The sequence below is a fragment of the Lytechinus variegatus genome, chromosome 19 (genome assembly GCF_018143015.1).
Source record: "Lytechinus variegatus isolate NC3 chromosome 19, Lvar_3.0, whole genome shotgun sequence".
NCBI classification, from domain to species: Eukaryota; Metazoa; Echinodermata; class Echinoidea; order Temnopleuroida; family Toxopneustidae; genus Lytechinus; species Lytechinus variegatus.
In genome coordinates, this window is record NC_054758.1 from 17,047,073 (window position 1) to 17,060,809 (window position 13,737).

The 13,737-nt window shown below is 35.8% G+C and overlaps 1 protein-coding gene across 1 annotated transcript in view; it reads left to right on the plus strand.

The window, feature by feature from the left end:
• Positions 1–13,737, plus strand: part of LOC121406313 (diacylglycerol lipase-alpha-like) — a 114,619-nt gene that overhangs the window by 80,956 nt on the left and 19,926 nt on the right. Inside the window, exons 5-9 of the mRNA XM_041597326.1 lie at positions 1,518–1,602; positions 3,104–3,316; positions 4,267–4,391; positions 6,005–6,155; positions 12,495–12,563. Of these exons, the coding sequence (XP_041453260.1) occupies positions 1,518–1,602; positions 3,104–3,316; positions 4,267–4,391; positions 6,005–6,155; positions 12,495–12,563 (643 nt within the window). The remainder of the gene's footprint in view (positions 1–1,517; positions 1,603–3,103; positions 3,317–4,266; positions 4,392–6,004; positions 6,156–12,494; positions 12,564–13,737) is intronic.

Consider the following 13,737-nt stretch of genomic DNA (forward strand, 5'->3'; position numbering starts at 1 on the left):
TTCATTGCTAAAATACCTGCGAGCTTGGAAAAATCCCTGCAAAAATTCTTGTAATTTCACCAAGTACCTTCTTTTTGACGGGTATTTTCTTTCGGGGAGAATACATGTATTTTGCTTTCACATTGCCAATATTACCTGGTATTTTCTGATCGGGGTAAATTTCCCAATCAGAAAATACCCGGAACTGACTAACTTCGAGGCCACCTAGTGTTTTTAATGTTAGTGTTCTTAATAAGGGTGGAAAACAAAACCAATGTCACTTTTTGGCCCAGTTCTACCCTTCGTTACCCTTTTGCCTTTTGTGTTTTTAGAGTGTGCACGAGGTGTTGCAGGGATGGATCCACGATTTTCCAAGGGGGGGGGGCATTATTGTACAGAAAAAAAATTAACAAGGCCCCCCCCCCTGTCACAAAAAAGGTCTTCACCTCCAATAGATGGCGATTCATGTCAGGATAAAAATGACAAGCAACAAAAAACAGAAAGGTCCTGATGAACGTAAAAGGTCCTGCGTGTATGCACAACATATTTTTCCTGAATAAATATTTGTTATGGCTCTCTAAAAGGGGGGCGGGGGCAAGGGCTGGATCTGCCACTCAGCTGTTGAGATGGTTCGCATTAATACTGCGACCTTAAAGAATCATTGAAATTATTTACTTTCTTGTTACCATGTTGTACCAGCAAAAACTGAATATGAAACTCAACCTTGAAGTGGTGGACAAACTTTTTCACTTGAAGACATTTCTGGCTTGCATTCAGTGAATTAGATCACTTAAGGTTCGATCTGTCAGAAAAAAAATGTCAGAACCATGTCTTGGAATTTGAAGCTGTCATCTGTGTTTTGGCAAAGCCAGAATTCGATGACTGGGCTATTGTTGTATCTGTGAAGTGCTAAATGTAGTTCTGATTTGTTAGAACTTATTTTTTATCATTACTATGATGAAAATCAGCCTATTACTAGAAAAGTAATCACAGTACCTGTAAAACATAATATTATGAATGCCAAGATATTTAACAAGACAATACCTCTCAACTCTTAACTGAGAGAAAGAGCTGTGGTGTAGTCGTTCTGATTCTCGCCTCGTAAACAGAGGGTCGTGTGTTCAAATTCCACCACGGTCTAGCGTCCTTTTGCATGGCGTTTATCCACACTTTGCCACTCTTGATCCATGTGCTAAATGGGTATCCGGTAGGATGCCAGTGCCATTATGAGGCTGTGATGAATGCAAAGAATGTTCCCCAGGGAGTGAAAATTGTGCACTTTTCGTGTGGGATTGAAAATGAATTCAAAGATCGGAGTAATAATATGCTGTAAAACGCTTTAAGCTATTCCAGGAAAAGCGCTTTATAAAAACAAGCTATTATTAACTCTCAGATCCCTAATACAGAATGTTTTTCTTTAAGTATCTACATGTATTCAAAGCAAGTCCTCATGAACAAGATCATTTACTCCAATGTGAACGGGACTTGTGGCACACTCCGATAACTGTCAATGAACTTTTTCCTTCTCCCCTTTCCAGGAAAACTCGTGCCAAGTATGAACAGAACTGGGATAAGAGGTTAAGATTCTGGTTCTGCTGCACCTCCTCGGGAGAAACACAAGATGTAAGTCATTGATACCTTTGCCTCCAGGGCTTCACGATTGTCCGATGATCCAGTTTTATTGGATTCAGGGGCCCTCGTCTCACAGAGATATACAACTGTTATTTATGTAACTGCCATGGAAACGTTGATTATGATCGACTGCTGAGCCCTGTTACCATGGTAGTTGCCCTAAAGTCTTTATAGAACGGGTCCCCCTGTGCCCCTTTGATGCTTGATCACACACGGCAAAGCTCGGCATTTAAACTGAACCGTACTTTTGTATTCATAGTTAATGAAATGTCTTGAAGTGAAAGTGGTGATCTGTCTCACGATGTCTGAATACTTAAAAAAAAATGCTGAGCTTCGTCATATATCTGAATGAGATTTAATGAAGATTTACATTCAGATTCATATATATGCAATTAATTAATCTATTTATTCATATTCGTATTCCACAAATCATTATAGTACATTTCATAATTAAGTATCTTCTATATATTTATATATATATATATATTTGGCAGGTCTGGGCCCCGTCTTACAAAGAGTTACGATCGATCCGATCAATCCTAACTCTATGGAAATCCATCAGTGTCATAATTTTTTCTACAGGAAATTTGCAAAATGTGTTTTGTAAACAAAGGAGAACACACCAAATTATCAAGAAATCAATGAATTTATGGATATACATTCATACCTAGAATTTTTTTTGAACAATCAGGCATGTTATATCTTGACTTTGCTGGCTTTCCATAGTTACGATTGATCCGATCAATCACAACTCTTTGTAAGAGTGTGTACTTGGATGCATTCTAATATGGGAAGGGTTTGTGGCAATCTTGATATTATAGACACAGATCCCAAATCACAAAGGTGGTTTGATTCAGTGATTTGAAACCGTAGATTATGTACATTTCATGCGGTAATGATGTTAATTCAGTATGTTTACTGAGAAACGTCTAATAATGAAAGCTTTCATGTGCTTTTATCACAGCGACCAAAATTAATGTGAACTATTCATGCAAATAAGTAACATAGACCATGTTCCCATTAAATAAAACAGTGAGTTCATTAATCAGGGGTGTGAGAGTTCAGATTTTTATCTAATTTCAGATTTTTTGTTTTGATTTTCAGCTTAATTTCAGCTTATTTTTGGCTTTCCTTTGTACAAAAAGAATGGGAGCTCTTTTTATTTCAGACTTTTTCAACACTCTTCAGCTTTTTCAGATCTTTTTATTTGTGACCACTCACACCCCTGATTAATGCTGTCACCGTAGTAACAAGCAAGCATCAATTTAGCCCGCTGTGATAAAAGAGTGCATCCATTATTAGTTCTTTTCTCAAGATATTTGCTGAATTATGCCTAAGTAGTACATGAATTCTGTACAAACTATGGCTTAAGACCACAAATTCAAACCATTTGTGAACTTGGGCCTTGGTGTTCATTAATATACCTAATCCCTTCTGATTTAACTCTCAGTAAGATTTAAACATCAAAATCTTTCCTCTTCTTCCCGAACAGAGTGCCTTTTCAGACATTGCCATCCTCTTCTCCGAGTTCTTTCGAGACCTGGACGTCGTTCCCACTGACGTCCTGGCGGGTCTTATGCTCCTCAGGGAAGAGCAGAAGCAACGGAGAAGAGCCATAGAGAACTCGCCTCAGAACAGTGTCTTCAAGTTCTTGTCAGGTGTTGCTGTGACACCTGAGACCAAGTTCCTGGACTTCCATAAATCGGTATGTTGAACACCTTGGCCCTCTTTCATAAAACATAGAATGACCGCTAAATTTCCCTTAGCCAATCAAATGGCCATAATTTCACTCTATAGCTTTTAGCAGTAGTTCATAAGAAGAGAACATTTCATCAATATCTGACGTCTTTCTTTGGTCTTTATTGACTGAGAAGCACTGTTACTATGGTAACTGTCTGTTGAATCAAGTCTTGTCAGACATGTTTCCTACAATCCCTTTCATGAAATTCTCCCCTTTAATACCTGTTCAGTGAACAGGGTCCAGGATTTTGCTCATGACAAGCATATATATTCTTTTTGGATTAGTTTAATTTCCTCGTAAAGCTAGTATGTAACTATCAATTTGATGTCTTTGATTATTGTCAGGTTTGTGTTACTTGATGGATATGTCCTGAATAATGGATTGTTCTTGTTAACTGGGCCTGTCTCACAAAGAGTTACGATTGATCCGATCAATGGAAATCCATCAGTGTCATAATTTTTTTCTACGAAAAATTTGCACAATGTCCTTTGTATGCAAAGAGAAGCGAAGTGAATTTTCAAGAAAACAATGAATGCATGAATATACGTCATAGCTAGAAAATATTTTGAACAAACATGCATAATTGATGTTGACATTGCTGGCCATCCATAGTTGCGATTGATTCGATCAATCATAACTCTTTGTAGGAAGGGGCCTGTTTTCTTAATATTAATTGGGGTGTAGTTGATGGACGGTTCCTCATTAGCAAATTGTCCTTGTAAATCTATGGTTGGTTTAAGTGGTTCCTTTTGGGTCGATGGTCTTTATACATTTAGAAGGCTATTCCTCCTTGAAGGTTGGTCATGAAAGATGGGTGGTTGGTAGACATGAATATTGATATCACCTTTAGTAGTGAGCTCATATTCTAAGCATGTTTTTAATGTATTTCTCATTCTACCCTGTTGATACTTTAGGAGGACATGGACCTGTTTGAAGAGCTTCATTATTATTTCAAGTTTGCTGCTGCATCCTACGGTTGGAAGGGCTATGTGATGGTTTACGGTGCTGAAGGATGCTGTACAATGACAAGAGAATGCAGGTAAGTCTTACAATCAGCTCTTTGGCCCAAATGGAACGTTTTGGCCCAGTGAATCAAACCCGGACTTTGAAAAAGAGGGTCGTGGGTTCAAATCCAAGCCAAGGCTTAGTTTCCTTCAGCAAGTAATTCATCCACATTGTGCTGCACTCAACCCAGGTGAGGTGAATGGGTACCTGGCAGGAATTTATTCTTTGAAATGTGTGTCCGCTGTAATCTTAGGAATTATGGCTGCCAAGCTACAGCTGGGGTAATAATATCCAAGTCCTTCGGAAGCGCATAGAGACATTATTCATAATTTGATATGCGCTATACAAGAACTGTATATTATTATTCACAAAGGTGGCTTTAAATTTTTAGTTTAAAACCATGGATTCTGCAGATTTCTTATGTTGATTACACTTAAAGGACAAGTTCACCCCAATAAAAAGTTGATTTGAATAAAAAGAGAAAAATCCAACAAGCATAACCCTGAAAATTTCATCAAAATCGGACGGAAAATAAGAAAGTTGCGAATTTTTAAACTTTTGCTTAATTTCACTAAACAGTTATATGCACATCCTGGTGGGTATGCAAATGAGGAGACTGATGATGTCATTCACTCACTATTTCTTTTGTATTTTATTGTCATTGTCAAGTGAAACAGCAATAAATTCCTCCCTGAACATGTGGAATGAGAATTGTTTAATACTATATGATTCAGTGAAGTTGGTCCTTATTGTCAAATCTATGAAAAATTAAATATTGTATAAAACAATTAAAAACTTAAAAACAAAACAAATAGTGAGTAAGGGGCATCATCGACTGTCTGATTTGAGTTGTGCATATAACTGTTATGTGAAAAATAAGCAAAATTTTAAAATGTCATAACATTCTTATTTTACATCTAATTTTTATGAGATTTTCAGCATTTCGCTCATTTGATTTTGCTCTTTTTATTCATATCAACATTTTTGTGGAGTGGACTTGACCTTTCATTCAATGCACATGTTGAGAGAGTATTCAGTGATGTATGCATGCTTTTTCTTCACACATATTCTTTAGTCAATCTGGCATGGATATTCAAATTCTTCCCTTCCCAATACCCTTCTTTATTTCTTTTATCTTGCCTGGCGTTACATACCTGTTAATAATGTTTGTTGAATGTGTTTTATTTGAATTTTAATAATGTGTAATTTTATGTACCGGAATGTGCAATACTCTCTCAATGGTCTTTCCGTGAGGGCTTGCATGCCTCTGGGCAAGAGTACTGAATTTTACTTTTGCGAGCCCTAGCCCATGAAAAAAACATTTTCTTACTGTTCTTCTTTTGTTTCATTTCTACTTATCCATATTTAATTATTCAATTTCAAATTGTGCTTTTGTAATTACATTGCACATTTTTTGTATGTTTTATATGGCCAAATGAATAATAATGATAATGATTTTTTTTTCAAAATGCACTAAATTGAGGGGCTGGACTGTTTGCGTTAATTAATATGCATAAATATGATATAGGATTATGATGTGTTTTTGGTCTGGCAGTGGCGGAGGCATAAATGTTCACTGCGAGAATGAATCAACTGTTGCTGTAATATTTCATTCAACCAGCTTGTTCTTATCCTTTTGTTCCTCAGATGCTGTTGTTTCAAAAGGAGGCGTCACTACCACTTGGACGAGACGTCCGACCCGGATGCCGACAACTGCTGCATGTGCAACTTTGCGGCCCTCAAGAAGATGTCCGGCTTGAGCAACACCGACATCGTCTACGCAACATTCCACGTCTCGGTCAGTAGCAATAAAGAGGACTCCTCTGTCACCGAAAGCTATGGGTTAGATACCGAGGGTTTGGTCCTGGTTGGGCGGACCAGCGAAAAGGGGGGCGTGAAGAGGGACGTTCCAAATTTAAGGGGCGATAAGACCCCGCTTGATGCTGAAACCCCAGAATCGGGCATCTGCCTCACGACGAGCCTCTCGTTCCAAGAGGAGATGGACGACCGCATGATGACCTTCGACACGGGGTCGTCGGGGTCTTCCGATGTCTTTGATGATGGTTTATTGTCTTGTGGTGGTCGTTTTTGTTCTTGCTTGCCTCCCTCTCTTTCCCCTTGCAGCCAAGCTTGTTGTGATTCTGATGTTTTATCAGCTGGGAGTGTATCAAGCCTGTCACAGTCAGAAAACCTGGTATGCTATTTTATTATTTTTTTTCTCTCTTCCTCCAATCTTTATTTTCATTTTGTAGTCTCATTTGATTGCCTTTCAGTTTTGTTGCATGGCATGCTTGCAAGTTTTGCATCTTGTTGCCCTTCTGTCACAAAATGTTACTTAGAAATTCCCTTTTCTCTCTCTCCCTGCACACTTCTAGCCCTGTGTCCCCTTGCCCCCTCCCCTCGCCTTCCACTCCCTTTGCCTCCCCCTCCCTTTGCCCCCCCCCCCCTCCCCTTGCCTTCCCCCTTCCCTTGCCTTCCCCCTTCCCTTTGCCTTCTCCCCTCCCCTTGCCTTCCCCTCTCCCCCTCTAACGCAACCCCTCATTTTCTTTTTATGTGGAAATTCACCCATTAGTATCCACCAACAAAATAGAGAGTCATCTCTTTAGAATACACTACACTTACATCATATATCCCATTCTTTAGTTAAAGAGAAAAATCCTTTTCTTCAGAAAAAATATTTAGATAAAATAAGAAGATGGATAATAACTTGTCCATTACTTTTACAGCTTCATTTTGAAATCCAGTAGAACAAAAACAAATCACTAGTATTTATGTTGGTGACGGACATGTAACTTTTGTCCATGAATACATGTACATCACCATTTACATGTTACAGTTCTTGTCTATCAATAAATAATAATAATAGTTTTGTAATTAATATTGAGTCAATCAACGCATCAGACTAGAAGCATTTTCACCATGTATTGTTGATGCAAGTATCTTTAGATATTCTTTATGGGTTGTAATTTGTCACATGACAGATCATAATTGTTCCCTAGACATAGGAATATACTCATTTTCATTTAAAAGAATTTGATCTTGCACGATTTCAAGGGCAGTTTAATAAAAAGATTTATATGTATATTTTATTGGTTTTTTAGATTAGAATTTATAGAAAATATGCTTATTGCAAAAAAAAAACATTTTTCTGAGCTATAATGCATTATAGGTATTCATGAATTTATTTATTTTAGTGAAATAAAGTGATAGATTAGTATGAAAAATATTGATTTTATTTTGGATGAAAAAATATGGAGAATTACTATCTTGGATAATTTCCTATTATTTCCTTTCCTATTCCTAAAACAGTTAAATGAATCTAGTTTTTGGAGAACATTATACCCATGATATTAAATTGGGTTGTTCCATGTGTATGAGGATCGCTCTCCCTCCCTCTCTCATTCTTTACTCTCCCCCCTCCCCTGTTCTCCCTCTCTCTCTCTGTATCTACCTCTTTTTCTCTCCCCCTGTATCAATCAATATATTTCACGTTATGCATAGCTTCAAGAGCTGGAGTACATCAAAGAAATTAATTTTTTTTTATCATTTTTAATATGCTTTTTTTAAATAGTTGTAATATACAAATTATCAAAATTGTCGTCACTACAGATATTGAGGGCAAAAGTATCTTTGCTACAATATCAGTAAATGCCAGGATTACAGCCTGCCTTTCATATTACAGTGAAAAATGAAGTCATGCATACCAACAGTTTTATGCCCCCCCCTCTCTCTCTCTCTACTACCGCCCCCTTCCTCTCTCCACTACCGCCCCCCTCTGGCCCCCCCATCTACTTTTTCACTGTAGCATAACCCTTGCCTTTTCTGTAACTTGTTGGTTGTTTTGGTTATGTCATGTCAATTTGAAGTGGACATTTCTATGCCATATTCTCCAGCTGCTTGGCTTGTTTCTACACTCTCATATTACTACCAGTATTACGTTCTGAGTGTTGCGTGAGATGAAGCTTTCGATTTTCAAGGTTTAAAGGGAAAGTCCAATTTGATTAACAAGAAAAAGAGACTCCACTCTTCAGACTCGAGTCAAAAGTTCATACATTTTGAACTTATTTTCAGCAAAAATGGCTCATTTTAGATGATTTTTCATCTTTTTAAAACTCAATTGTAAGTGGCACCCCTGATATGACCTAAAGGAAGTGAGGAATCAAAATTTTTCATATTTATTAGGTTTTTTGTAGACTTCTGTTTAAAGATAAAATTGAAATAATGTAATTGATATGAGAAGTTTTATTAAAATGTCAAATGCAATTCATTAATTTACATGTAGATAGATCATGTACATTTTTATTAAAAAAAAACAACTTGTGCAACAAATAACTTCTTTTTCTCATGTCCTCCAGTATGAACTGAGTTCAAATTAATATTTTGTCATGAACAAAAGATGTAAAAAACCTATAGAATATTAAAGGTTTAATCATTGAAATCAAACTGATATGAAATGAGATGATAGAGTTGCCACTTTAAGTTAAAAACAGATTAAATTGCTTTTTTATTTTGTTTGGTTAGTTTCAGACAATTTTTTCTGGGTTATGTAAATTTATATAAGTTGATTGGACTTGCCTTTAATCTGATATCACTTTACAGCTTTGCTTGAGTAGTCTTTGCATGAGCTATGCCTATCATAGCAGAATCTATCGTAGTTGAAGATATTGCTTTGCATCGTTACTTTGCTTTGTCCTTTGCTTCTGCATGCTTATCATTCCGCCTCATTTTAGAACTTTTATCTCGACCCTGGAAATATGTGACAGCGCTTGATATCTTGCCTGAATGACGTTTGAAATTAACATTACGTGACATTAATATTAACTGACATGTTTTGCTCGTCATATTGAGGCATGATGTAATACGCGTATGTGGACAGCCTATACACCCATCCAAAACATTTTGCGATTCTTTTAGGGCATCTATTTCTCTTTTGTTTCTTCATTAACTTGCTTTGTGGTGTTTTACACACAAATATCTCCCTGAAATCCACCTCCTTGGAAAATTTCTGTACTATTTCCATCAGTTGAAGGCTTAATGGCATCGAGCTTGCGAACTATTCTATACTATTCTGCAATACAATGCTAAATGGAGCAAGTGACAAGTCAGAATATTTGAGTTGATATTTTCACATTTGTCCTTTTGTATTCTTTTTTCTTGACAATTATTTTTCTGTGAACACTCATTCTGCTCAGAGATATGTCAGGCAAACCAATATGATATTGTGTTCACATCAGTATTGATAATACGTACAATTTGTTCATTTTACAGAAAACATCACCATTTGTCACTTGCCACCTTTTGACATTGTACGATGGGATTTGCTTCTGCAGTGCTCTTTAATAGTTTCTTGCTTTTCCCTCCCCATGTTTGTTAGAGTGTTTTTCCCCCCTCTGAGTGGAGTAGAATAGTCCAGGTGTAACATCAGTGTGGGTTTGTGCTTTTGTGTTCTGGGGATATTCCACTCTGGTGACAGGTAAATATGTTATGATTGAAAGAGTGGTTTGCAAGCTAAAATATTTTCATACCTTGGATGTTGTTATTGATGCACTATATGGTTTTCCTTTTTTTCAGAATGAGTGTTTTGTGTTTTGATTGTAACTTAGGGAAAACTAACTTTTAAGTTATAAATGTTTGTCAGCCTGAGTAACTTACAAGCAAAACCAATCCACTCTTGAAGAGGGCAATTAAAACTTTAGTTTTAAAAACCAAAATTGGTTTTAAAACCTGAAACGAAAAGTTACTCTTTTGATTATAAGTAAATAAACAAAATAACACAGAACTGGATGACAGTGAAGATTTCTACCTTCCTTTATCCTAGTTTTTTTAGATCTAAATATTTTATTGTTTGATTATGTATACAATCAGTTGAAAATTTTGTTTTGAAAGCAGGTTTGGTTTCTGATCAGTAATGATAAATACAATATGTGGTTAACATGTATGCTTACTTCCTTGCATTATTATCCCTTCACATATTACTTGTGTTCAACTGCGAAGTGAAAAATACAATATGAAATAATAATGCATACATGTATTAAGACATATACTGAATCATGTTTGAGGTAATGTTTTGTTTGTAATTGATGTATTTTTGTAATACACAGTTCTGATATTGCATGTTATGTTGATATTGTGTCACTGTCATTTAAATGTATATCACACATACAGTAAAGGTCTAATATTCTATATTTACATACATGTATATATCCCTAAAATTGGTTCTATTTTTTTCTCCAAAATACAACATCACATATATACATGTAAGATGGAATATCATGTACATAACATACTGTATTGAAATGTACATTAAACACAGATAAACACTCAGTGTTGCACATTTTAAACAAGTGGGACCATTTATAAAGTAGCAAGTAAGCAGTCAAGGGTCAATAGATTTCTTTCACTTTTCATTTGGTGTAATTTCATTTATACAGCGAGTATAAAAAAAGTTTACACCTAGAAAAAAATCATGTAAAATTATATATTTGTAATATCCTGAAGATTTTTTCACAATTTAACATTGGGACATATCCATTTAAGCAAATGGCGATATAACTGTCAAAAAATATTTCCGCTTGAGTGAGCAACACTTACTTTAGAAAAGTTAGTGAAAAATGATTTGTGCAGAACTTTGAATAGTTATGCGAATAAAAGTAGACTTTAATCATGAAGAACACGTAAAATTTAGCTAGTAAATTGATTTGAAGATATCTTTATACCTTTTTCAACTTCTTTCCTTGCCCAAAACACTTCAAAGAGTGCATTGTGCCCCACCCCACTCCCTACACACCGAGGCCATCGTGACGATATTTGCTTTACACTGAGCTGTGATTTACATGAAATGGCTTAGGCTTGATTTTCATTTTGTTAATCATTCTCAAGCTTGGGAAAAGTGTGGAGAAACAAGTATTAAATGAAAAATGAAATGTAAACCTGCTTTAAATGATAAAAACTTAGTAAAAAATGCTGGAAATGTCTGATGTAAACTTTTTTTCAGATTCAGTTATGTCCTCAGATCCAGCTGGCACAAAAGGGTAAAGGTTGTGCTTACTAAGTGTTGAAATTTCAATTTGGGTGGCAAAATTGTTACAAAAAGCTTGAATGTATCCGTTTTATTTCAATTGACTAAAAGTGCAAGGGAAATGTATGAGAAATGGTACGCAGGGTAAATTTGATTTCGCCCTTTCCCCTTGACACAGCGTCAAAACGAGCATTTCTACGCAAACAGATTTCTGCGAGCTTTACAAAAATGGACAGTGCTCACTCAAGTGTAACATTCTGTCAAAACTTTTACTTTCATTGGATAGATAAGACCCAAGCCCAAGATTATATGTTAAAAAAAATACCAACATGTTGTATATTTTTTAATTCCCAGGGCTTTTTAAAAGTGTAAACTTTTTTTTGATAAGCACTGTATAGGACACAAGTAAATAATTCATCAAAATTTTCTGAAATAATTCAAAAAGAAAATCAAAATTTGAAATTTCATATCACAAGGATCATAGACAGTGGATGCATGTTTTAGAACAGAATATCCCACATATATTCTGTGTTGTATAAGTGTATACAAACATACATTTCTGTGTATTACAATAATTCTGTCATATAACTTAACACAAAATCTGTTTGAAAACAGAAGGGCATTAATTTCTGTTGAAGATTATTCTCTAAGTTATGGCTTCTTCATCATTGAAATTTTATGAGTAAAATTTTGATGGGGCAAAACAAAATTGGCATCAGCTATCAAGGGTTTGTTTGATACATAGCACATAATTTCTCTACATGTTTCCAAAAGATTATCACTTTATGAACCCACTTTGATCCCCCTGCTTTCGACCCCAAGAAAAAATGCTGTATCTTGTAGAATATTTAAACATATAAAGTTATCTGATACCTTGCCTCTGCAGTTTCAGAGTTTCAAAAAATACTAGACGAATTGATAAAAAATTGCCATCTTTTTATCCAACAAGTATTCACAAGTCTTTAATATACCACATATATTGCACTTCTATGGAAAGTTTTTGCGAAAGTCATGCAAGTTTAATGCCTTTCTGATTTCTATACAGATAATATGATATCCAATGTTCTTAATCAATCATAATCATGTGACCAGATATCTGTGTTGTGATTTGTCATGTAGCATGCACGTAAGGTAGTTAGACAACCTCGCATGACGACAAAGATTGCGAAACGAACGTCTACTACAAAGGTAAAACGATCTGTGTTATATATCAATGCACGGTTTGCCGCACGCCACAACACTAACTCGTGCAGTAATTACTGCATTCTAATGCTTAGACGGCACGGTTTTTAACAGTTACAACTGCTTCAATGATGACTGCTTCATTGTACATCGGCATGAGCTGATTTACCAGTAGGCCTATGGGGTAATATGTGCTATCATCTACATATCATGGGATATACATTGATATTGACTGCTTTGAGGTGCAATGGTTGAAATTATAATAATGCATGGTGATCTTGAAGTATTGTTCCCAAGGTCAAGTTAGGGGTTAATATACAGTGTGTCCCAGAAAATACGAAACAGATCTATTGATGATTTATTATAACTTAATCACAAATTCAATAGACAAATTACCTACCAATGTAAAGCTATCGCATGGTTAACAAAAGACTTTATGCATGGCTGATCGTCAACAAAACAGAGTGTCAAGTGAGTTTGAATGCTAGCCTGTAGAACCTCTTAATCTTATGAAATTATTGAAATTTAAACCTTATTTCAAATAACCAGAACTTTGTTATTTCTTGACCATTTTCTGTAATTGAGGTATCAAATTAAAGAGCAGATATTGAACTTTTTAAAAATGTGGATTTCGTTTTGAGACCCAGATGCAGCCAACCAAATGACTTTTTGGTATCCCCTTTTCAAATTGTTTTTACTCACTCATGCGCGAATGAGAAATAATGTAAATGATTTCAGATTAAAGAGGAGATTCTAAGCTTTACAATGGTAGGTCATTTGTCTATTGTATTTGTGATGAAGTTATGGTAAATCATTGATAAATCTTGGTTTAGTTTTTTTGTGGGACATACTGTAAAGTACCAATGATGGTTTTTATGAAGCACAATAATTATGTGGATTTAGTCTGCTGTGCTTTAAGAGTTCTTACTCATATGGGAAACAAGCAGAGGTTTGCACCCAGAAATAGACAAATATTTAAGGCACTGGCGGATACAGGGGGGGGGGGGCACAGCCCGGCTGTGCCCCCCTTCCCTTTGAGAGGCACAATTAAAATTTGCAATGTAAAAATGCTGTTAGAACAGAAGTGTGCCCCCCCCGCCCTCTTAAAAAGTGGATCCTGGATCCTCCCCTTTCTTTTGATCTGTAAGGGACCTTTTGTCATAAAATTTGTATTTTATAA